The sequence below is a fragment of the Puma concolor genome, chromosome F2 (assembly GCF_028749965.1).
Source record: "Puma concolor isolate L17-30 chromosome F2, mPumCon1.1.hap2, whole genome shotgun sequence".
Lineage (NCBI taxonomy): Eukaryota > Metazoa > Chordata > Mammalia > Carnivora > Felidae > Puma > Puma concolor.
In genome coordinates, this window is record NC_141684.1 from 26,547,834 (window position 1) to 26,573,372 (window position 25,539).

The window sequence follows — 25,539 nt, forward strand, 5'->3', positions numbered from 1 at the left end:
TCTTCTGTGCTACCCATTCAGTTACATGAGACTTGTAACTGTGCCCATCTTTTTTCCACTCGTGTCTGCAGTGCCTGGTGTCATATGAGTGATGCCATCAAGGATTACCTCTAAATAAGAACTAACAGCAACACATGCATATCAGAATGGGTGGTGCAGGTATTAATACCCAAGAGTTCAATGGGTTAAAAATGTGTGGGATTGTATGATGAGAATTCAGAGAAGATTCAGGGAGGAGGTGAGCCTTGTTTCCTGTTGACAAAGTGGTAGATGTCACACAGGGGGGAAGAAGGAGGACATTCTAAGCAAGGAGTAGAGTGCATAGACCACTAGAGTGGTGCGTATGTGCTAATATGTTATCTCCTTCACGAGTCTGTGAGATTGTTGAGGGCAGGGACCGGATATTCTGAGCTCCAAGAATATTTCTTTATATGCTATCAGCACTCAATAAATATTTGTAGAATAAATAGATGTCGACTGGACTTCTAAATTATCCATGAACTTGAGACCAAGTTTCCAGGGCTTTTTTTTTTTTTCCTTCATTTTTCCTAAGATCAAATCTCTATTTGTTTGCTTAGTATATCCAAGTTTTTACCTCCTATAGTGAATGTATTTTATATCTCTGTTTGAAGAACAACTTTTTTGTGTGCTGAATTTCGTAGTTCTCTGATTTTAGCTTGGCTTTTATTACCTCCAAATTCCTTTTCCAGAGACTGACCTATAGGTCAAGTTTCTAAAAGTTGCAAATCAGTGATTATTGTTTAATGAGCATTAATAGAATATTAACATGGTTTAATGATCTAGAGTTCATATCAGAAAATGAAAACATATCTGTAAGTATTTTTCTTAACAGTAGTGATGGTGGTGGTGGGCATGGGTCTTTAGACAAGCTTTAGAAATTAAAGGCCAAGGAAATAACTGGAGGCAGGGGAGAAGATGAAAATATCAAACTATTCATGTAGCCAGTCTGGTCCATTCCACAGCTAAAGAGTCTTATATCCAGAAGTGCCACAATCGGTTTGTATTTTAGATTTCTCACTTCCATAAAGGTGTGGAGAAAGAAGCGGAGTTGCCTCAGATTTGTACCCAGGGACGTCCCAGAGGAGGTTAGAGACAATGTGAGCTTGAAATGAGGAGACAGTAATGAGCATGGAGAAGAGAGCAGGTGGTCGACTAGAATCAAGACACATTCAGAAGATAGAAAGCCGTGACTGTGTACTTCTATGTAGGAGTTTGTAAGAAGGGACTTCTCAAAAAAGCAGCTCCAGGGGACAGAAACTGTACCTCAGGGCCTAGCACAGACCCAGAATAGGTCATCATAAATACTGTTAAATGGATCGGGTGACTAGGCAAATGCCGTTCCTCAAGTTAGGGGAGATTTGGCAGAGGACGGGCAGCTTGTTTTTATTTGACTAGTGGCATTTTGTATTGCTTTCTTAAAGACATGAGGCCATCAGTCTCCAGTGAACTGAATGAAATACCCTCATTTTTGCTGTCGTTTTTTAAGCAACTTGTGCCAACTCAATTTATATTTAAGGAAGCTCTGTCGGATATGATGGATAATTGCTTAAATAATATTGATTGTTTGTGAAACAAAACAAAGAAAATGAAAAAGGAAAGTCGCACTGACACATGTCTTTTAACACCTGGTATTTGAAACGATTGCGAGGTATCGTGTTGATTACCTGAAAAGAGGGAAAACATTGTCTCAGCATTTGTTTCTTTCTTTCTTTTTTTTTTTTTCTTTTTTGGTGTGGGGTGAGGGGGTTACATAATTGGAGTTTCTACATTCGTTGCACAAATGTGTGGTGAGTGCTAGGAAAGTGGGTACAGGGATACAAATATAAGTAATCTCAAGGAGTCGAGAAAAAACAGATACTTGAATCAAAATTTTAAAAGAGTGTAATAACTTGCAAGACCAGAACATGCAGTGAATACTGTAGAGGTACATTTGATCAACCCTTAATTCAATAAATTCTGAGGTAATAGCAGTGAGTATTCAGTGATAGCATCTCTGGACTGAGTCTTCAAAGATGACTAGACATGAGCTAAGAAAATGAGACACCGAGTCGAGATACACAGCGTCAGAGAAGCTGGAGAAGCAGAACGTAACAATTTTAGGAGACAAAAGCGATGGCATTCATCTGTGAACTGGCTTCATGAGCATACCGAGAGGGTCACAGAATGGCCAGGAACCACTCAGAGAATGGAATAGTTCAGTTTTTTTCTGCTTTTTACCTAATAAAATAAAAAAATGGGACATTTGATTCTGTTTATTTCCTTTGATGCTAAAGAATCTTTTCTAAAAATGTTATAGAAAGATTGCAATCAATACAAACCATCTATTGAAATGTGCAATTTTTTTTTAAATAATATGTTTACTCTGCACACACACACCCAATTCACCAGTGGGTTTTATTTTATTTTATTTTATTTTATTTTATTTTATTTTATTTTGCTTTGCTTTGCTTTGCTTTGCTTTGCTTTAGTCCTTGATGCACTAGAACTAAGCAACCATAATCATTTTTTAGAGTAAATTTTTAATGATATGGAATTATTCTAGATCACCTAGTTCATATCTCCAACTGCATTCCTTTATTTAAATAGTATCAATATGATAGAGCACTGATTGTAAGGCAAAGAAATTTAATTTCAGTAAACCCATCCTATGTAAACACCTGTATCTTTTATTTTTATTTAAAATATTAAAAAATGAGAGTCAAAACTTCAGTAAAGTTTTGTTTTACTCATCTTTTTCAAAAGTTGCACTCATATAATTAACATAGTGCTCCATTACATCCTTCCTTTTTGTACCATAACATTTATTTTCTTCTTTTGAACTTTTTACTACTATAATATATACACATCATTATACAATTACATATATATATATATATATATATATATATATATTATTGTGCATACTTTGTACACACACAGAGTTCAAAAAAAGGAATTTTTTTACTGTATTTTTTTTTAATGTTTACTTATTTTGAGAGGGAGAGAGAGAAAGCAAAAGGGGGAGGGGAAACTCAAATTCATGCTAATTTTTTAAAGTTTTTTTTTATTTTGAGGAGAGAGACTGTGTAAGAGTGGGGAGGGGCAGAGAGAGGGGAAGACAGAGAATCCCAAGCAGGCTCCCTGTTGTTAGCAAAGAGCCCAGTGTGGCGTTCAATCCCATAAACCTCCAGATCATGACCTGAGCCAAAACTAAGAGTGGGCGCTCAGCCGACTGAGCCACCCAGGCGCCCGTCACTATCTATATTTCTTTTCTGGCCATTATTATTTACTCATTTTCTAATAATTAATGAGGACAGCTTTACCATATGGAGGAGGGAATGTTAAAAAATGATCCAGTCTGTGTCCAATATACTTGATATGCCGTTGCTTACTACAGTGATTAAAAGTGAGTATGAATTTGAAGGACATCTGGATGGTTCAGTCCATTAAGCATCTGAGATGGAGCCCCCATGTTGGGCTCTGCCCGCAGCATGGAGCCTGCCTATGATTCTCTCTCTCCCTCTCTCCCTGTCCCTCCCCGACTCTTGTATGCTCTCTTTCTCTCTCAAAATAAACTCAAAAAATAAAATAAGTGAGTATGAATTTGAGCTACACACGTTTCCACTGGGATGGCTTTGGGGCTTTAGTTTCCTCTTCTTAAAAATGGGGGTGGTAACATCTGCTCAAGTCATCATGGGTAAAACCGGAGACAATGCACATCAACCCCCTGGCAGCTTAAGGAGGTATAGCACATGTGGCCATAGAACAGTGACAGTAGACTTCCTTTAGATTTTTCTCTCATGGCTCCTCTTTACCCTCCACTGAATCTAAATGAATTATCTAATTCAGCAAATAGTCTAAAAAAACCTGAAATAATATTTGGAATTCACAACATGAAGTCAGAATATTATTTAACACCCTGTATCTATCATCTCTAAATATGAAAAAAATGTATTAAAGTAGAATCTGGTGTAAAATTTCTAATAACTCGGATTCTCAAAACGTTCTTGTAAGCCACATGTGACCCTTTTACAGCATACAGTCAGAAGTTTTTTCAGTCTCTTATTTACTTTAAAATATCATATGTAAAATAAGTTATAATGGTCCATTTTACATGTGAATCCTTTGCTTAATGGTTACTGCTGATTGGAGCCCAGCATCATTTAACTGTAAAGATTCTCTAACAATGAACAATTAAGAAATAAAATTTAGTTACTTATGCAGAATCACTGTTAAACAAGAAACATTTAAGCAACATTATTCTTATTAAATAAAAAAAGAAAAGAAATAGAAGAATGGAAATGTAAAAAGAAGTAAAAATTTTCTTTGTGTAATTTGGATCAAGGTCAGACATACTTGGGGGAAGTTGAATAATTTTATGAATTACATATTGTGTCCTTGATCTCCAGGGTGTGTCCTAAAATCTCATTAAAAATAAGATTTCAGGGGTTCCTGGGTGGTTCAGTCAGTTAAGCATCAACTTGCTTTCGGCTTGGGTCATGATCATATGGTTTCTCGAGGACTGAGGCCAGGTCAGTCTCTGTACTGACAGTGCAAAGCCTGCTTGCGATTCTCTCTCTCCCTCTCTCTTTCCCTCTCTCTCTCTCTCTTAAAATAAATAACATAAAAAAAGAAAAAAAGATTTCACCCATTGGGAAAAAAAAATGTTCCATTTGTGTTTTGAAGCTAGTTATTATGGCTTTTTAAACCATTCAACCCACACATAATATAAAGTGAATTACATGCATAAGTGTTTTATGTCTATATAGGTTCTTAATTAATAATGAGACTATGATTATAATTTATTTTTAAATTTTCAGTTAAATGCATAACTAATTACTCTTCTCTGGGTTGTGGTAATTCAAAACAGATTTGTAAATTGTTGGTTTTTGGAGTCATATTCTTGTGGTCATCTTTGTATTTACCATTGATCAGTGCTCTGAAGAGAACTGTTTCTGAGAGTAAGTTGGGAAGGATGGAGGTGATGCTATTTTAGCTCCTTTTGCTTTCTGATACAGAGTGATTAATGTTCAACTATATTTCCATTGAAGACAATCCAAAACACATTTTTCACACAGCTTCTTTTAAAAGCTGAGTGCTTTATACAGTTCTATGAATAAATTTTGCACACGTAAGTAAAACGCTTTTTTATAATGGAACATGAGATATATCCACTGGAATTATAGCTTATTAAGTAATTTAGAATGTTTGGAAGGATTCTGACATATCTAGACAACTCAAGAGACTTGAATACAATAGTCCTCCCTTATCCACTGGTTCCCTTTTCAGTTTTAGTTACCACAGTGAATTGTGGTGAGACAGTAAAGATTCTCCTGAGGTACTGCCAGTCAGTCAATAATAACTTAATGCTCTGTCACATTTACCTCACTTCATCTCATCACATAGGCATTTTATCACCTCACTTCTCACATCTCACACAGGAAGGGTGAGTCCAGTACAGTAAGATATCTTTTTTTTTTTTAAACGTTTATTCACGTTTTGAGAGACAGAGAGAGACAGAGCGTGAGTGGGGGAGGGGCGGAGAGAGAGGGAGACATAGAATCAAAAGCAGGCTCCAGGCTCCGAGCTGTCAGCACAGAGCCCAGCTTGGGGCGTGAAATCACAGACCGTGACACCATGACCTGAGCTGAAATCGGACACTTAACCGACTGAGCCACCCAAATGCCCCAAAGATATCTTGAGAGAGAGACCACATTTACCTAACTTATTACAGTATATTGTTAAATTTTTCCATTTTATTATTAGTTATTCTTGTTAACCTCTCACTGTGCCTAATTTAATGTTAAACTTTATCATGGGGGTGCCTGGGTGGCTTAGTTGGTTAAGTTTCCAACTCTTGCTTTTGGCTCAGGTCATGATCTCACGGTTTGTGAGTTGGAGCCCCACATCAGACTCTACAGTGGCAGTGGGGAGCCTACTTGGGGTTCTGTCTCTCCCTCTCTCTCTGCCCCTTCTCTACTTGCATGCTCTCTCTCACTCTCTTAAAACAAATAAACTTAAGCGGCGCCTGGGTGCCTCAGTGGGTTAAGCGTCTGACTTCGGCTTAGGTCATGATCTCCCGGTCTGTGAGCTCGAGCCCCGCGTCAGGCTCTGTGCTGATAGCTCAGAGCCTGGAGCCTGCTTCGGATTCTGTGTCTCCCTCTCTCTCTGACCCTCCCCCATTCATGCTCTGTCTCAAAAATAAATAAAACATTAAAAAAAAATTTAAAAAAAAACAAATAAACTTAAAAAAAACTTTATTGTAGATATGTATGTATATTGTAACAACTTTGTATAGTGACAGATGGTCACTAGACTTATTGTGCTGAATATTTCATAATGAATAAAATATTGAATTACTATGTTGTACATAGTACACCTGAAACTAACATAATACCCCCAAAAAGAACAGAATCAAGCAATGTTTTCCATGCAGGTGTAGTAATTGTATTATTTATGTCTAGAGACTTTAACCTTTTCCTAGTGAAGACCCAGTCTTGCTGGGATGTTTCTTGTTATTCTAATTGAAGTTTAGAATGCATTCGCCTGCAGGCTTGGTGTTGCAAATCCTTCACCCTTTTTGCACTTTTGTTACATCATTTGTAAAACAAAGAATTGAGACTGGTGGTTGTGAAATCTCTTGTACAGTTAAAATGTCCTATTATTTTCATGAACTACACTGATTTCAGGTCAAATTGATCTTGTGAGTTCATCTGGGCACCTATCATTTTTACATTATTTTGATGAGAACACGCATTTTAAAATCTTACCTGTAGGCTAGTAATATCTTTTGAACACAACTCAATCGTATCATGTAGATTGGCCCAATATGAGAACAGAGGCAAGACAGAATATTAATCATCACTAATTTTTGTATTACCAATTTACCATGAGATCTTTGTTGATGAAAGGCCATATCCCCAAACTGCAATTTTATTAATTCAGTGGAGAATTGTTTAATGTATCTATAAACTTTCTTAAAAGGAACTTAAAAAATATAAATAAATAAATTAAATAAATAAATAAATAAATTGATTTATATGTACAAAATTTGGGGTAAGGAGGCAGATACCAATAGATTTATATATCAACCTAAACATAGGTTCCTTGTTTATCAACTAGTGTTGTTAATCCAACTAAATTTTACAAGTGCACCAAGTGAAGGAAAAAAAGTTTCAAATTTCTTTCAGCTTTGTCTGTATACCTAAATGATTTTCTAGTCAAAAGTATCTTTATATGAAAAGCTGAAATTTATCAATATTTATCAATACCAAAATGTATCAATGTACCTAGAATATCCATTTGTAAGTTTCTCAGGAACAGTACAGTATTTTGCACATAGTAAATAATAACTAACTTAATAATGGTAAGGGTTTTTGGAATGAAACTGTGGAAGAATATTAGATGCTTTTGATAATGATGATGATGACGTTGCCAAAAATCAGTGATAAGGACAAGAGTGATGGTGAAGATATTAAGACAGCAACAGTGAGATAAGTTACTTTATTTGTACTTAAGAGTAGCTCTTTTCAGGCTAGCATAAAATACTTTTTTTTCTTTCTTTAATAATAGACCATATAGTTTGAGACTCTCTGAAAAGAAAAAAAAACTAACTACAGAAGAAAAGTCTTTTGGAGAACTGAAACAATAAATGATACCACGGGGCGCCTGGGTGGCGCAGTCGGTTAAGCGTCCGACTTCAGCCAGGTCACGATCTTGCGGTCCGTGGGTTCGAGCCCCGCGTCGGGCTCTGGGCTGATGGCTCAGAGCCTGGAGCCTGTTTCCGATTCTGTGTCTCCCTCTCTCTCTGCCCCTCCCCCGTTCATGCTCTGTCTCTCTCTGTCCCAAAAATAAATAAACGTTGAAAAAAAAAATTAAAAAAAATAAATAAATAAATGATACCAATTTTCCCCTAGCAGAGTTCACTGTGCTCTTTGAATAATACATATTGTGTAGATTTATTTCAATAACTCCTTTATACACCAGTATGGTCAATGTATTCTCTGGGGAAGTTTAAAAGACTAAAAGGATATTTATATTATCGGATGGTTTGGACTAAATGAATGATAGGGTATTTTCCAAAATTTATATTCTGTTGTTCTTATTTGTTTCCATTGTTGAGATTACTATTATCACTTCTGAACGTCACATTTGGCAGAGTTAAAAATTAATGATGAATTTAATTTATTTATATAATTTTATTTTGATTTAAAAATTTTTAAACAAGCAATTAAAAAGGTCACAAGGTATGGGGTGTGTGGGTGTGTGTGTGTGTATGTCTGTGTATGTGTGAGTAATATCATGTATATTAACCACCTGCTGGACAAGATGCTTTACAGATTAATCTTTACAACAAGCCTAGGGAGTGGCTGTTATTTTGCAGATCAGGAAAAAGATTTAGGAAGGTTTATTAGTTTGGTCAAGGTCACACAACACTAAGTAGCAAAGCTGGTCAAATCCAGGTGTACAGAACTGTAAATCCTAGGTTCTTTATGACCAGCATTTTATTTCGTAAATGATTATGAGAACAAAACTTACTTAACAGACTCTGCTACTCTTTTTTTTTTTCCTTTGGATGCAAAAAAGGTGATTTTATTAAAGCATGAGGACAGTATCCATGGGCAGAAAGAGCTGCCCCTGCTACTCTTCTGAATTCTAAAATCTCCTAAAAAGGGCTGAGAGTCTACAGGACATATAACGCCTTACTTATTAAGAGCACAGTATTATATAAATCATATGAATGTGTTTTCAAGATAACATTCATTAATTATTTGCTCATTTAAGACAATACATTTATAAATATACTATAAAAGTCTTCCCCACCTTTCTCAACAAAATATCCAAAAAAAAAAAAAAATTCATGTTCAGAATCTTTATCATGGATGTTAATTGTCAGGTTTTGTTGTAGTAAGATTTCCTCAATGACTTTCAAGTCTGCTTATTCACTAGTAGATTCCAGATTGCTGTGCTCTACAAATAATACTTAAGAGATCAGGATGAAAATGGATTCATATTCCATGAACTCAAATCTTAGCTCTTGCTGGTTTTGTAATTTTTGATAGTTGTTTTAACTTATTTAAATAAGTTTTAGTTTTTCATATTTAAAATGGAGATAGTGGTGCCTACTTCAAAGGTTAGTTTAAGGATCAATGTGGCTGATATGTATAAAGAGCCCTGCACAGATCCTTACATATAGTAAGGGTTCAATAAATGATAACCAGTTATTATTATACCTTTATGTAAATATAACTTTTATTGATTTAGTAAATAAATGAACATACCAGATCCTCCATTTTCTAAATTTTCAGCAGCAGCAAATTCTCTTCCTCTAATTGGACATTTCAAATGGAATATGGTCCAGAAAAATAAATTTCAGAACATAGTAGCATTGTATCTACGTGAAGACTAATTAAGCTTGGAATTCCTTCTGTCATGAAAATGTACAAGCATGACTTCCAACATGGTGAAGCTAGAACCCAAGTTAAAGAGATGACTAGTGATTTCTTTTCTTTCCTTTTCTTTCCTTTTCTTTTCTTATTCTTTCTTTCTTTCTTTCTTTCTTTCTTTCTTTCTTTCTTTCTTTTTCTTTCTTTCTTTCTTTTGCGGGGGTTGGGGGGAACTGAGAAACTCTTTTAGATGTTGCCCTATGATGAACCCTTCCATCTGTCATCCTAAAACAGATGTAAATTTTGCCAGTTAAAGAACTCTTAAGCAGTGGAACTTTGAGAGTTGAGGAGTTCGGGGTGCTGAGCCTGCAGAAAAGGCATGGCATGCGTAGGAGGCGATGTGCAGGGTGTAAAGAATCCAGTGAAAGCAAGAATTTGAATCTAGGCTTAATGCTGAATTGTATGTGAATGTCCCATAAATAAAACAGAGAAACAAAACTTCTCTGATTGAAATAGGACTTCAGAGGATCAGGAACTTTGTCCACAGAGCAGCCCGCCCACCCCCAGAGGTGTTCTCCACAGAAAATTATCTGCTCACTGTGGCTTCGCCAATTAACTCTCAACAAAAATTAGATGACAGGAGAATTTTGATCAGTTGAGATTTATCCTATTTCAGTCTCCCTGCCTTCAAAAGACCCATATTTTTCCCATAAGTATATGACATCAACCAAAGGAATGCATGGATTTTGTTTGCGTCTTGATTTAATCAAGACAAGTGTAAAAAAATACTTTTTTGGAAGGAGAAGATCAGGAAATGCGATCAAAAATGGTTATTCAATGATAGAAAGAAATTACTGTTAGTTTTATTACATATGGTAATCACATTGTAGTTATTTTTTTTTGAAGTCTTCATCTGTTAGAAGTAAACACTGAAGTCTTTATGGAAAAGGTGTAGGATATTGGGAGTTGCTTGAAAGTGCTCAAAAGTTGAGGCTATAGGAGGGATGGGAGAGAATAAATGAAACAAAACGGGCAAATGTTCATAAGTGTTGAAACTGGGTGGATGGGTTCATGAGTGTTTATTTTACTATTCTCTCTAGTTTGTGGTATGTTTGGAAATTTCCATAATAAAAAAAAAATTCCACTAACTTATGTTATAGTCCACATGAGAATATTTTCCTGACCTGAATCTGTCTGGTCTAGTTGGGATTTGGCAGACATATTCTGCCAAATCTGTAGGAAAAATTTCTTAGGAGTGATTAAAGACAAATACTCATCCAAATTGAAATTGAGTTAAAAATAAAAGTGCTAATAAAATATTGTAACACTTTAAACTTCTAATTTTGCTTTCCTGATTCAATTATTTTAAACATGCAGTAGAACTGCTTATTGTGTTTTTCTTGATTTCATTGCTTTTTGAACACCAAATTAATTTTCAGCTATTGGGAAACGTTACAACTGCCAAGTTGCAGATAAGCTGTTGGCTTGCTGTTGAAAAGATATTTGTTCCTGAAACAATTAAAGAAAACCGAACTATACTTGCTATAAAAGGGTTTTTTATAATGTCTATATGTTTGAAATAAGTCATATAGGCAGTTTGTAATTTTGGTGGTGGGCTAATGGTCATAGCATATACAGAAAACCAGCTTCAGAGAATCCTGAAAGCAAATATTATGGGTTTAGTCAGTACACCAGTTTATAGATCAACACAAGTATCACACAGGAAGGAAATTGCTAACAGGAAAAAAAAATTAGGATCCTGTTTACTGTTATGCATTCAAAGCAGGACAAGATTTCTAGAACTACTTATCTCCTGGATAATTGGGTACCATGGTCAGAGCCATGATTCTGGTTTTTAAATAGCATCTTTTCCTAATTATTACAAAATAGCAATAATGAGAGTTTGGTATGGTTGTTTTCAGAGCCAGAATGCTCTCACAGTACTCTGTGAGCTGCTAACCTAGCACTTGTAGGTTATTTGCTCTAGGGCAAGATCGGCCCCAGCATCGTGGTGGGGGCAAGCTTCTATGTGATTTTAATAACCTTTGGATAATTAGTATATGATTCACATGACTCACCTTAACTAAGATGCTGCATTAGTATAAAGCACCTCATTGTGAGTTAATAGGTTACTAGTATTGTACTAAAAGGATAACTGTAAGTCTTTGGAATCTGATAGGTAGAAGATAGAAGAGTTTCCAAAATACTGATGAAATGCTCGATTGTTATTACATCAATTAATGCAACTTCTATTCAAACTTTTCCATCGCAGGATGACATTTTGAAAATAAGTAGCACACTAATGTGATTTTGGGCTGGTTTGTTATTGATTGATTGTACAAATGGGGAAGGAATAGAGAGAGAAAGAGACAGAATCCAAAGAAGGCTCCAGGCTCTGAGCTGTCAGCACAGAGCCAGAGGTAGGGCTCAAACTCACAAACTGCGAGTTCATGACCTGAGCTGAAGTCGGGCGCTTAACTAAACCACCCAGGCACTCCCTTGGGTCTGGTTTTTAAAGTTCCGCCTTTTGGTGCTTTTGAATAAATTGTTATAATATTTAACTTTATATGTATGTGTATAATGCACACACACATATATGTATATTTCATAAAACTGAAGTTTTAATTGGCTACTTGTAATCATCTTTAAATGAGAATGCTTTTAAAATTATGAGGTATCCAAGTGGCATAATATCCCAAAAAGCAATCTTGGAGTTTTTTATAAGTACTTTCACAGTGAGAACATATAGAGAACAACGAGTTCTGTATATGTTACTAATTTAAAAAGGAAGCATTTGGCATACATGGACATTTCTACAATATTGTCTTGAAATATTCATACTGAGATGAAAGTATGAAGCAAAATTCCTATAAAGCTAGCCAAACTTTTTGATATCTTATGTCACCAACAGTAATTTTTTTATGCTTTCACATATAATCAAGTACAGTTCTAAACACATCTTTGATTTGAATCTTATTTCTGTTCTGTTGGTAGAGTGAGTGCACACGTGTGTTTTCTTTGCCGTGTCGGTGAATAAAATGCAAGCTGAGCGAAATGGAGGTGACTTCTTTACAATTTTTTAACAGAGCAACTAACCAGCTGAGTGCCTAATACAATCAAAACGAACCCTAGAATACAAGAGAATGTGTGGATTTTGAAAAAGGATAATAGGCATGTTGAGAATCATGCTGAGATCTAATAGGAATTTACAGTATTTTTTTTTCCTTTTTCTGTCTAGACTCCCCTCTGTGTGGAACTATTTCTTTTGTGTTGGTGTTTCATTGCTTTCGCAACAGAGGGACTTAAAGGGAGCAAAATAAAACAAAAGTAAAGTGCTCTCTCACCTTGTTCCTCTTTTCTTAGTCCATATAGAATACTGCTAATTACACTTTCATATTCCATCCAAAAGGACAGAATGTAAAATCAAGTAGATAAGAGAAGTACCTAGTCATTCTGGAATCATAAGACAAATGAACCTTGATTAAAATGCATGGAATGTTCCTCTAACCCAACCGGCTCTAACATTTATTTTAAAGACTCATGTATGGAAAGCAAAGTATGAGAAAAAATATGCTCTGTAACCTCAAAGGTCAATTAAATTTTTCCTATCATGAATTTTCAGATATTGAATTAGTAGCCTATAAATTTACAAAGCTGAGATACTTATGGTAGTAACTATACTTACTATTGTGTTTCAGGTACTTGTTCAAAGTGTTTTACCAGTATCAATTTATACAATAACTCACATCAATCATATGAGGTTACCTTTATTATCATTATTCCCTTTTACAGATGAGGAAATTGAGGCATGGAAAATGAAGTAAATTCTCTGTGAGGCTCATCCTAGATTCGATCCTAAAGTCTGATTCCAGAACCTGACCTAACTCTTCATTTGACAGTTTTCATTTTCCTTTATCAGGGCATTCTAGAATTGTAGATTTGTTATTTTAAAGCCTTAGTCCTTCTAAATCTGCTCAGTTGCAGAAACTGACAGTCTTTAAGCTGCTTTATCTATTGTCTCATAGAGCAAAGAAGTCTTGTCGTTTTAGTACTTTGGCACCATAATGAATAAGGTACCATCCATCTGACAACTAGAGCTACCGATGCCTAAGGAGAACTACTTCTCTGTCTTCCTCCACTAAATTTGATACCTTTTACATCAAAGCAAGTTTGAATAAGACCTGAAGTTACCACAAACTCTAAGACATTTTAATTTTACCGTTTACCTCCTTCCACAGAGATGGTTAGATCAGTTTCTTTAGCCATGGCCCATCTGCGTCTGAGGTTCTTATTTTTTATTTTGTTTTGTTTTGTTTGTTTTCCTTTTAAAACTAGTACCCCGTTGGGATACTCTGTGAGTTATTCCTTCCTGAGAAAACAATAAAATTGATAAAAGCAAAATTAAAACCCTTCTGTATTTGCATAGATTCAATATTTATTTTTAATTCAATAACTCCAGTCCTAGTCACTGAATAACATCAATTGTGTCCGTGTTTGCTTTATTATCCTCATTTAAACTTAATTGCTAAATCAGTGAGCCTCTGGTTGTTTTGATGGCACAAGAATGAAGTGTAACTTAAAAACTATTCTTACTAGCTTAGGTAATTGCGGAACATCAGCAACAGTTGAAAGTAAAGAACTATTTATTTATACTCTAAACAAATGCTCACCCCTCTGGGCGCTCAGCCATGTTGTGAACGATGTCCCACCTCAGGTGTTCACTGTACTGTTTTCCACAAAGATACTTTCCAGGAGACTGTTGGTTTGCATGGTGCCTTCCGACAGTTTAGCCATATTAATTCTCAGGTTTGTTTTGGTTTTGGTTTTGGTTTGTTTCTGTTTCTGTTTTTGCTTTGTCTTGTTTTTCCTCAGAGTTTCTTTATATCATCCCCGGCACCCTGTCATCATTTACTGACTTACATTTGGAATGGCTAAATTAAGCAGAATGGATAAAGTCTCATGAGTTAAATGAATGTGACTAAAGGAGAAGTGGTAGAAAAGAGTTGGTGCAGAATAGGAAACAAATGGGCTCTGAAACTTTGTTAAGTGAACACTTGTATCATGCAAACCTTCTCTGTAAATGGAACCCCGCCTCTCTGTCTTGGTTGGATTAACAACCCTGTAAAAATTAGATGTCTAATAAACCTTGATTTACCTACAAAGAAAACCAGATAAACACAATGTCATGTCTTCTGAGTTTATTTGATCATGGGGAAGCAAATGAACTAAGACAAAATTTTAAAGTTGGGGTAAATATCCTGCCTATCTAATCTACATTAGAGGTTTTCTCTATCTAAGTGATTTAATCAGACTATTTAAGTGACTTTTAAAAATCTAAGTTATAGATTAAAAAAAATGCAGCCTAGGATACCTCCTAAATATTGCCCATTAGAGGTTGGTAGAGGAGTTGCTTTTCAAAATGGATTAAATGATGAGCATAGTAATGATCTGCATTAAAAGATGTGCCCAACATGCTCTGTTGTTGGGCTACAATTGATTTAATTGGCTAACCTAGCATCTTTCCATAGGTAGAGGTAAGCTGCTACCTGAATGACTTCAAATATAGTTAATGGGGTCTAAGAGCAGGACTCTCTCTGGATGGCTCAGCTTTCTGATTCCAGTTCTGTTTTGACACATCATAGAACAGAATCAATATATTAGTTAGATTAATAAACTGTATTCTAGAGTAAAATATATGGAAAATAAGAGGTCAGAAGTAGTTTCAGACATAATAGTTTATTTGCATCGGCTGATTTGAAGGGTTATTTTGGGTGGTATTTTCTAGCTTATCAGGCTTCCCTTTTCTTCCTTTTCCCAGCTTGCAATAATACATCTATAACATTTTAAAATGGATTTTAATAAAAGAATTAAAACATTATTTTTAAGATCTATTATGCTTAAGAAAGAAAAAAGAAAGTTCACTGGAGGTGGTGTTTCTCGTAAGAAACAGCTTTGTGTTTATAGCCTACTCTAATAGGCTGAGAAGAAGGTGCTTTTGATGTCCACATGCAGATCTCCAGAGTAAGGGAAAGAAGCGTGGAGCTGAGATGCAGAGAATTCTGTGTCTCTGTTGGAAACTAAGAAAAAGAAGATAGAGGGCTTGCTAATCATTCCAGAAGGCATAATCAGTCCAAACTTTGGGGGTTAATTGTAGCCCTTGAAATAAAAAGATGGTCCAGTCATTAAGTTGAGGTATCTAGGTCAGTATTAAAAGGTTTTTTGATTTGTTTTTTGAAGGGAACATAACTGTGATTCCCATGCAAATATAAAATAACCATGTATCAAATTTTTTTCTTGCATCAAAAATTTTATTTAACTCAAGAATTAATGAACATTTTAGTAAAATACTACAGTGGTTCAACAGAGAATTCAATAACCAAATATAGATCAATAGATAGCTAGATGATAGATAGATAGATAGATAGATAGATAGATAGATAGATAGATAGGATGCTAAAATTAATTTATGGATAGATACAGAACATGTCTGTCAATTGGACAATAATCCATTACATACACCACAGGCCCCAAAACACCAGTAACCCAGAAAGGTATGCTAAAAACATCTCACTTACCAAAAACCAACATTCAGTTATCTTTGGATCCATCTTAAACTCTTTCACAATTTTTTTTCCTACAAAGTCTCAACCATGCCAAGGGTGCACTTGGCCATTCAGAACATTTTAGAAGCAGAAGACCTGATGTCTTGAATGTAAGAAAATTAAATAAAGGCATTTGCAGACAGAATTGAAAAGCAAACACAAAGTTTACCATTTAATTCTTGAGATTTCTGACTAAAATTTGGTTCAGGCTTGTAACATAATTTGCTGAGGCAATACTCAACCTGCTGATGTGTAGGAACTGAAATCACCATGCAAATGTTCTTAATATTTCATACTACAAAAAATGTATTCAAAATGTACTTAAAAATTTTATTTTTCATGTAATAGTTTAGTATGCTCTCAAGTAACTTTTCTCCTAATAAAAGCTATTTTTACTTTAAGATTTCCATTGGCTATGTTAATACAGAGTTAGATACCAATTAAAGAATAGTAGCTGGGGTGCCTGGGTGGCTCAGTCAGTTAAGCATATGACTCTTGATTTTGCCTCAGGTTATGATCTTACCATGACAGGGCAGAGCCTGCTTGGGATTCTCTCTCTCTCTCTCTCTCTCTCTCTCTCTCTCTCTGCCCCTCCCCTGCTTGCATGTGCTCTTTCTCTCACTCTCAAAATAAATAAACTTTTAAAAATGAGTAGTAGCTTATTAGTACTAAGTAAGTACTTCATAAGGCAAGATTCAAAGCCCCACTCCTTCACCTCCTATGCTTCTTAATTCTCTTCACTGTCACCTCAGAATTAGCACAACAAATTACAGGCATGAGTTACTAAGAACACTCCAAGGGCATGCCATACAATGTTTGTTACTTAAAATGATGCAAATACACTGTGTTAATGGCTATATTGTTAAAAATTACACTTTTCACTCTCTCTCCCTCTCTCTCTCTCTCTCTCTCTGCCCACCCCCTGCTCTTGCTCTTTCTCTCTCAAAATAAATAAACATTAAAAAAAAGTCACACTTTTCAACATTCCCATTTACAAGTGACACAAAAGTCTGCTCGACCTGTGGAGAAATAACAATTGTGAACAAGAGGAAAGAAATATTTTTTCCCCTTTTTCCTTAGAAAAAGCTCTTGGATGACTCTTTTTTGTGTGTGGGATTTTTTTTATTTGTTTTTGTTTTTGTTTTGAATAGGGGTGGGTGTTATTTTGTTTTGTTTTTTAGATGTTTGTAATGTGGTGATCTGCTTGGGAACTGGGCATGTTTCCAAATGAAACATTTGAAATATTTAAGCAGAAAGATTTAAGGGATGTTGAATTTTAATGTTTCATCTAAGGTCTTTCCAAAAAGACATAAAGAAAGAATAGTTTATCTACCAAGAGCTTTGTTGCACATGCTCTTAGCAAAGCTCCTATAATTAGGCTAACATGATTTTGGGGGGAAAGGGGGACACTTGGCAATGGCAACACCTGCATTGTCACTGAAGCTTTCAAAGACACATCTGAACACACATCAAACACCAATCTAAACAAATACAAAAACAGAAAACAAAAACTTTCTTAATATTTTTTGGAATGTTTTTTAAATAGTTTGGGATTTGGTAGACCAATATATGGATCTTCTAAAAAGGTCTGGACTGAAATTTCATGTGACTTGTAAACTCTTAAAACAATTGACTACATGTATCTGATTTGATAGAAACATAAATTTGTTTTCATGACTTTGAAGCAATGTTTTCAGGAGGATTGTTTATGAAATACAGCACGTCAATATTCGGGAAGTGTTCAAAACAACAACTCCGTGTCTGTATTCCTTTTCCTTTACCCCACAAAGAACTGGACTGAGATCACCAGCTTATTTTAGCAGGCCAAAAAAAACAAAGTATAGCTTTGTTTACAGTATTACGTGTATGTGTTCATAGGCAAAACTCAGCATGTTTCAGATGAACTAGCCTGTCTTCATAAGACCACCAAAGGATGACCATAATCTTGATTTGAAGTATAAATAATAATGAACTTTTAAAATATATGTATTCATGCAATATAGTTTAATTACACTAATGTGATTTTGAGTTGATAAAAATTACCTTGGTTTTACATTATTAAACTTTTAAGAAATCACTCTTTTAAACCCATAGGTTTTGTATTCAATAAAATGTTTTAAAGATAATTTTTATTATTTATCTCATTTTTTACAAAACATAAAACATAAGCTTATTTCTGCTCTGAAACAAGTTCTTTTTTTTTTTTTCAAGTTACAGTTTGGGTCGTTTCTATACTTAATGTTAGGGCATAATTAAAGGAAAAGTACAAAATAAGGAGACATTTATAAATACTCATTAATAAGTATTTCAGATCTGTACTTACCATGAAAAAGCTTTCATTTTTTAAAATTTTATACCTTAATTGTTGAGGAATTATAAGTAATATTTATTTTGGCAGAATATTAGCAATATATGCTTAGGAACCGTTTTAAGTTAGAATGTGAACTAAACACTGCGTACCTGAAAAGAATCTCGCTGATATTTTTCCAGTGAAAGTATTACTCATAATTGAATAGCATTTTCAAAGCAATCTACAAAACTTCCCCAGAGTTAAAACATTATCTTATATAAAAGAGGAGAAAAAAATTAGAAAAAGGGAAGAGAGTCACAAAGTGAAAAGAGCCAAACTACCAATGGGAAAATTAAAAAAAAAAAAAAAAGAGTTATTATAAAGTATTAATCACCAACCTTATGATTTCTGATCTCAAAATAAATGCTGTATATACCCATTTAATTTATTTTAAATATAGTATCTAAAAATTTTATTGCTTTTAGGTCATGGTCATTACCTTTATGACCTGAAATACATATGTCAGGCATATCAACCAATTGGCATCTACCCTCTTTTAAAGGTAGAAAAAAAAAAGATGAGTATTATATTGTAATACTTTGTTCTCTCTCTCCTCCTCTTTCTATTTTTTTTGTTTTGTTTTTTATTTTTTGTTTTCGTTTATGGATGGTTGGTGATTTGTTTGCTTCTCCTGGTTCCTGTTGATCAGTGGTGTTTGGCCAGTTTGTATTTTTCCAGACATCACTCCACGATGTTGTTGAGGTGTATGATGGGCCAACTCAGCAATCTTCTCTGTTATCTTCCCTCTCAGGATCCCATTCAGGTATCCTTTAATAGAACTGCCATGCATCAGTTATTGATTAAAGACTGACTTTGATTGGTATTGTAGTGAAAGTTGAGATTTATGTCATCCATATTAGAAATAAACTGAAAATAGAATCACTCTTTATTGAAAAAAAAAAGTAGAAACACAATAATAACTCGAACGCTTGAGAAAAATATAACCAACTATTTTGGGGCGTTGTAATCAAGTAAATATAATATTTAGTCACTTAGTCTATGGTGTTAAATGTAATATAAAATATTTAAGGATTCTTTTTAAATGAGACAATATGTATCAAAATGTAATTAAAGCCTTCTGTAAAAAGGTTGTGATTGAAGCTGAACCCGAAGAATATATTGTCAGAGATAGGATATATTGAAGTAATTTGATAGAACATAGATTGACATTTTCAAAAGACAGTGTAAATTAATATAATTTGTTAGGTTTACTGAATGAAATTATTTATGATATCTTAGTGTTTGTTTTGTTGAGTAGGAGAATCACTTCCACTGAGTTCAGGTAATCAGATCACAATTCGATTTACTTCAGTTGGACCAATAACAGCTAAGGGATTTCACTTTGTTTATCAAGGTAAGTGACCCTGTAGCCTAGAAACACAGTAAGGAATGATATCAGTTTCCTCATGTTATGTTCAGAGTTTATTGAATGACGAGCTCCTCATAACCATATAGGAGAGATCAAAGCTGTGTTTTGTTTTGTTTTATTTTGTTTTAAGTTTTGCCCCGTTCCCTCCCTTCTCACTAGAGCATTGTTACTTTGACCAAGGTCAAAAGTGACGATTGCTTACATCATCATTCTCAAGTATGATTTTCCTTCCTTCCAACGTATTGTTTTAAAGCATCTGTTTTTTTTTTTTTTTCCTGACAACTCTTCAGTCTCCACATATTCTATTTTCCCCATAGTCAGCATTCTAAATTAAAAATGTGGCAAATTTTGTGCTGATGTACTTAGACATGCAGGGAAATCATTATTCCATTCTAAAATTTTAGTTTCTCATTCTCTCAGGAGATTTCAAACTTTCTTCATGGCTATTAAATATTTTTGTGCAACTGAAAGTTTGTTTACATAGATTTTTCTCGCCTTTTAAAGAAAAGGCTTTATATTACCATTAAAATAAGAAAAGACCTATAATTTCAAATATTTTAATTATTTATGATCATGTAGTAGTTTGGACTTATTCCTAAGACATTTATAGACATTTGTGATTTGATATTTTTATTAACTGATTTTATCCCATTTATAATGTTGGCTATAATATTATACTGTTTCATTTTCAATAGTATTCCTTCATTAAACAGTATGAGATATTATGAATTGAAAAAGGCACTATTACAAGTCACGTAAGAGGAACCAATCTATTTGGAATGCATCATATCATTTTCGGGGCAGTTGTCAAACTCCTTAATCCCATCTGTATGTGTTTTAAAAAGAAAAAACATCCTGTTATCATTCTATTTTACTAAAACAAAAAAGTCACAATCGAGAACGTACCTATAAAGTTTAAAAACAATTTCAAATCTGATATTGTATGATTATTAAAATTAAAACTTCTATTGTTGTTAATCTGTCTGACTTCTATTCTACTTAGCCTTGAACATAGTAATTGTCCTCATCAGTAACAAACATATTTTAAACAACTAAGTTTGTGAACCTGCTGTGTAGTAAAATGTTGTGTTTTCTTTTTTAAATTGATGAAACTACTGAAAAGTGAATTGTGACATCACCTCATGTAACCTGCCACATATTGTTTGAACTTGGTATCCCAGGTTAAAAAGAGAAACACATGATCTTTCAGTCATCATCCCATAAATTTAAATATCTAATTCAAACTACTTTGTTATATTAATGAGTTTGGTAAAACAAAAAATAAGAAAAAAACCTACTTGATGTTGTTTAAAGAATCAAAAGTAAAATGGTTTTTAAATTAAGACTCTTGATGACAATAGCAGTATCCATTTTAACTTGTATTTTATTCTGTACGAATAAGAAAACTTTTAGAAATGTATTCAAGTTGTTGAGTGCTGATAAAAAGTGAACATTTCTTTGAGATTTGTTTAGTTATATTTTGAAATCTGTACTTCTCTACCAAATATGAAATTAAAATAAACAATTATTTGTACACAGCTGTTCCTAGAACAAGTTCCACACAATGCAGTTCTGTGCCTGAACCAAGATTCGGAAGAAGGATCGGCAATGAATTTGCAGTTGGTTCATTGGTTCTTTTTGAATGTAATCCAGGATACATCCTCCATGGATCCATCGCAATTAGGTGTGATACAGTTCCCAATTCTCTGGCCCAGTGGAATGATTCCTTACCTACCTGTATTGGTAAGTGTGTAAATTTGATAGCTTTGTGATTATACATATTTTATATTTTATATCAAAACTACTTATCTTGCATCTGTCAATAATTCTATGTTATCTAATAGTTATGCATTAATCCTTAAATACTTTGTTAGTTATGATGTACCTAGATATGCAAATGAATGCGGATATTGGATGCAGTTGAGATGTAATGTGATGAATGAAAAATATTTTGTTTTAAATTAGCTGAATAGTGTCCTCATTTATTGATTTAGATGGATGATTATATATGTGCATATTGCCAATAACAAAATTTAAATGCTAGTGATATGGGCTGTTGAAATAAATATCTCTCAAACATTATGCACAGTGTCCTATGTCAATATGTAAAGAATTTATGTATCATTTAAAGATCTCAGAAGCTGATTTCTTTGGCCATATTCTACTTTGGCATCAAAAGAATTACAAAATATGCATTAGAAAATAAATCTGTTTTTATCTTTTATTTATTAGTTGTAAATATGTGTAAAAAATATAAAATAAGAGATTTTTCAGTCTCTCACAAGTCTCAGTGGTAATACTTTGAATGAGTAGAATACATTAAGGTTAGCCAGATCTTAATGTTTCAAACTTTATTGTTTGTATTGTTATTGTATACTGTATCTAATTTAAATTGGTAAACAGAATATACACTTTCTAACTTAATGGGCTCTTAACCATGTTATATGAAACATATTAAAATATTCTCTAAGCCATAAAACAGAATTTTATGCTATTTTAGGATCATACAATGACTTGGTTCTTATAGCATTCCGTAGATATGAAAAAGTGAGTTACAAAGTTTATTTATTCTCTGTCCCAAGAACATATCTGGAAATTATTTTCTTTGGTTACATAGTATTACATTAAATGAAGGATGGTAATACATAATCACAAGTTAAAAAATAGTTCTCATGAGTTGAATTCTTTCTTGTTAAAGTTTTATTGGCATGTGATCTAGAAAATAAGAGGAACATTTTTTTAAAAATAAGAGATAAGCACAATTTTGTTTTTATTTTAATAGTCTCAGTTCCAATTGTTCACAGAATGTGACGAGAGTGTATATGCACACATATAACATGCATATAACACATATACACTTATAAATATGTAAAATATATTTTAATAACATATCTTATGATACCTGAAAATGAAATTACATGTATCTAGTTTTATTTATTTTTTATTTTATTTTATTTTTTTTTTAGTTCAGGTTAGTTAACCCCGTGATTCATCTCTTACATGTGACACCCAGTGCTCATCCCAAAAAGTGCCCTCCTTAATGCCCGTCACCCATTTAACCCATTCTCCTTACCCGCCTCCCCTCCAGCAACCTTCAGTTTGTTCTCTGTATTTAAGAATCTCTTATGGTTTGCCTCCATCTTTGCTTTATGTTATTTTTCCTTCCTTTCCCCTATGTTCATCTGTTGTGTGTCTCAAATTCCACATATAAGTGAAATCATATGATATCTGTCTATCTCTATCTGACTTATTTACCTTGACGTAATACCCTCCAGTTCTATCCACGTTGTTGTAAATGGCAACATTTAATTCTTTTTCATTCCCGAATAGTATTCCATTGTGTATATATACCACATCTTCTTTATCCATTCATCAGTCGGTGGGCATTTGGGCTTCTTCAATAATTTGACTATTGTTGATAGCACTGCCATAAAAGTTACGGTACTTGTGCCCTCGTCAAATCAGCATTTTTGTATCCTTTGGATGAATACTTCATAGTGCAATTGCTGGGTCACAGGGTGGTTCTATTTTTAATTTTTGGAGGAACCTCCATACTGTTTTCCAGAGTGGCTGTACCAGTTTGCATTCCCACCATGAATGCAAAAGTATTCCTCTTTCCCAGCATCTTCACCAACATCTGTTCTTTTCTGAGTTGTTAATGTTAGCCATTCTGACCGGTGTGAGGTGGTAAGTCATTGTGGTTTTGATTTGTATTTCCCTGATGATGAGTGATATTGAGCATCTTTTCATGTGCCTGTTGGCCATCTGGATGTCTTCTTTGGAAAAATGTCTATTCATGTCTTCTACCCATTTCTTCACTGGATTATTTGTTTTTTAGGTGGTGAGTTTGGTAAGTTCTTTATAGATTTTGGATACTAACCCTTTTATCAATGTCATTTGGAAATATCTTCTCCCATTCCATCGGTTGCCTTTTAGTTTTGTTGACTGTTTCCTTTGCAGTGCAGAAGCTTTTTATCTTGATGAGGTCCCAATAGTTCACGTTTGCTTTTTATTTCCGTTGCCCCCAGAAACATGTCAAGTAAGAAATAGCTGCAGCTGAGATCAAAGAGCTTGCTGCCTCTTTTCTCCTATAGGATTTTGATGGTTTCCTGTCTCACATTTAGGTCTTTCATCCATTTTGAATTTATTTTTGTGTATGGTATAAGAAAGTGGTCCAGTTTCATACTTCTGCATGTTGCTGTCCAGTTTTCACAGTGCCATTTGCTGATATGATTACCAATTTCTTAATGCTTTTTATTTGCCAGGTTTCATACTGAGTAGTTTAAATACATATTCAATTTAATCCTCACAGCAAACCAATTGAAAAGTTACTTTCAGAATTTATGATTGAATAAACTGAGTCTTAGGTGAAATAGTTATTTTTATTTTTTTTATATTTATTTTGAGAGAGAGAGAGAAAGAGCACGGGACAGGGAGGGGGCAGAGAGAGTGGGAGAGAGAAAATACGAAGCAGGCTCTGTGCTGTGAGCACTGAGTCCGATCCTATGGAACTGTAAGATCATGACATTGAGCCAAAACCAAGAATCAATGCTTAACTGACTGAGCCACCCAGGCTCTCCCGCTAAAGTAGTTATTTTTAAACTGACAGAACATATAGTAAGTGGTGGAGTAGAGGCAGAAACTCAGTTTCTCTGACTCTAAACGTCAACCTAAATGACAGAAGACTGCTTCTCTATAGATTTTGATTTATAAGCTAAGCTTTCCTAATGTGATATCTACATTTTATTTATAATGTGAGATTTCTTACCCTATTGAAATATGTTTTTGAAAATCAATGGTACAGGAAAACAACTCATTTGGAGTTAATATGCCTCCTCCTTTTATCTAGCATGGAGCTTGTGTTAATGGTACTAACAGATTTTCCCCTTTCTGTACTTTTATGCTCTCATAAAGACAAAACAGATAATGTTTCTCCTTTTGAGCCACAATATGTGTTGACTTCATACTCTTATAAAATAGTAATAAATAAATTATCCTAAACTAAAGGACCATGAGCTGAGAGAAATGTTCCTCTATGTCTATGCTAAAATTAGTCATGCAGTATGCATAAATCAGAAATTACATTGCTTTAAATCAGTTTAATAATTGAAGACAGACACATGATAATAATAAATCTCTTCAACCTCACGATGGATTTTTTAATATTTCTCTATACGTATAGAAAATCAGTCGTTATTTCTATCTCACTTTTCCCAGTATTTTTTTATATAATTTGTGTCACTCTTAGTTTATTTATGTATCGATAGAAAATATCAATACCATGTAATAGAAGACAGCTAGGTAAGTAGCTGTCTTCTTTAGTTTCATATACATGATGAAAACTCCTTGAAGATAATCATCTATTATAAAACTAGAGTGATATAATGACATCTGGAAACTCATAAACTAGCTCATTAATCTTTAAATATGATTCAAAAAAAAATTCATCTCTTCCTCTAGTTTGAGTGTTGGGAAAACCTACATATGCAAAGTACTGAAGTGTAAATCTATAAATCACCTCTTAAAGATCCTATTTGTATATTTATCACACTAATGTCCTCATTAATGGGGAAAAGTAATAAAGAGTCATGTAAAACTGAATAAAATCCCGCATAGCTCCAAACTGTAGTTTAGCATAAGAGTTAATTAAGTCTTGGGTAAAATCTGCTGTGACCTCAGCACTGAGATGTGGTAAGTTACTATACGACCCTGGGAATTTTACAAACTTTCTGGTTCTCAATTGCCATATAGATGAAGCAGGAAACTAAGAGGATTTCCTCATAGGTTTATTGTGATTATTAAATGATTTGGCATAGTTCTTGGAACCTGGTA

The 25,539-nt window shown here is 34.1% G+C and overlaps 1 protein-coding gene across 6 annotated transcripts in view; it reads left to right on the forward strand.

The window, feature by feature from the left end:
- Positions 1-25,539, forward strand: part of CSMD3 (CUB and Sushi multiple domains 3) — a 1,257,965-nt gene that overhangs the window by 1,048,234 nt on the left and 184,192 nt on the right. For 4 of the 6 annotated variants that reach the window (XM_086695899.1, XM_086695900.1, XM_086695902.1 and 1 more), the window contains 3 exons: positions 18,988-19,101; positions 19,597-19,692; positions 21,247-21,450. In XM_086695899.1, coding sequence (XP_086552025.1) covers positions 18,988-19,101; positions 19,597-19,692; positions 21,247-21,450 — 414 coding nt within the window. The remainder of the gene's footprint in view (positions 1-18,987; positions 19,102-19,596; positions 19,693-21,246; positions 21,451-25,539) is intronic. The other 2 variants (XM_086695901.1, XM_086695904.1) reach the window with 1 other exon arrangement.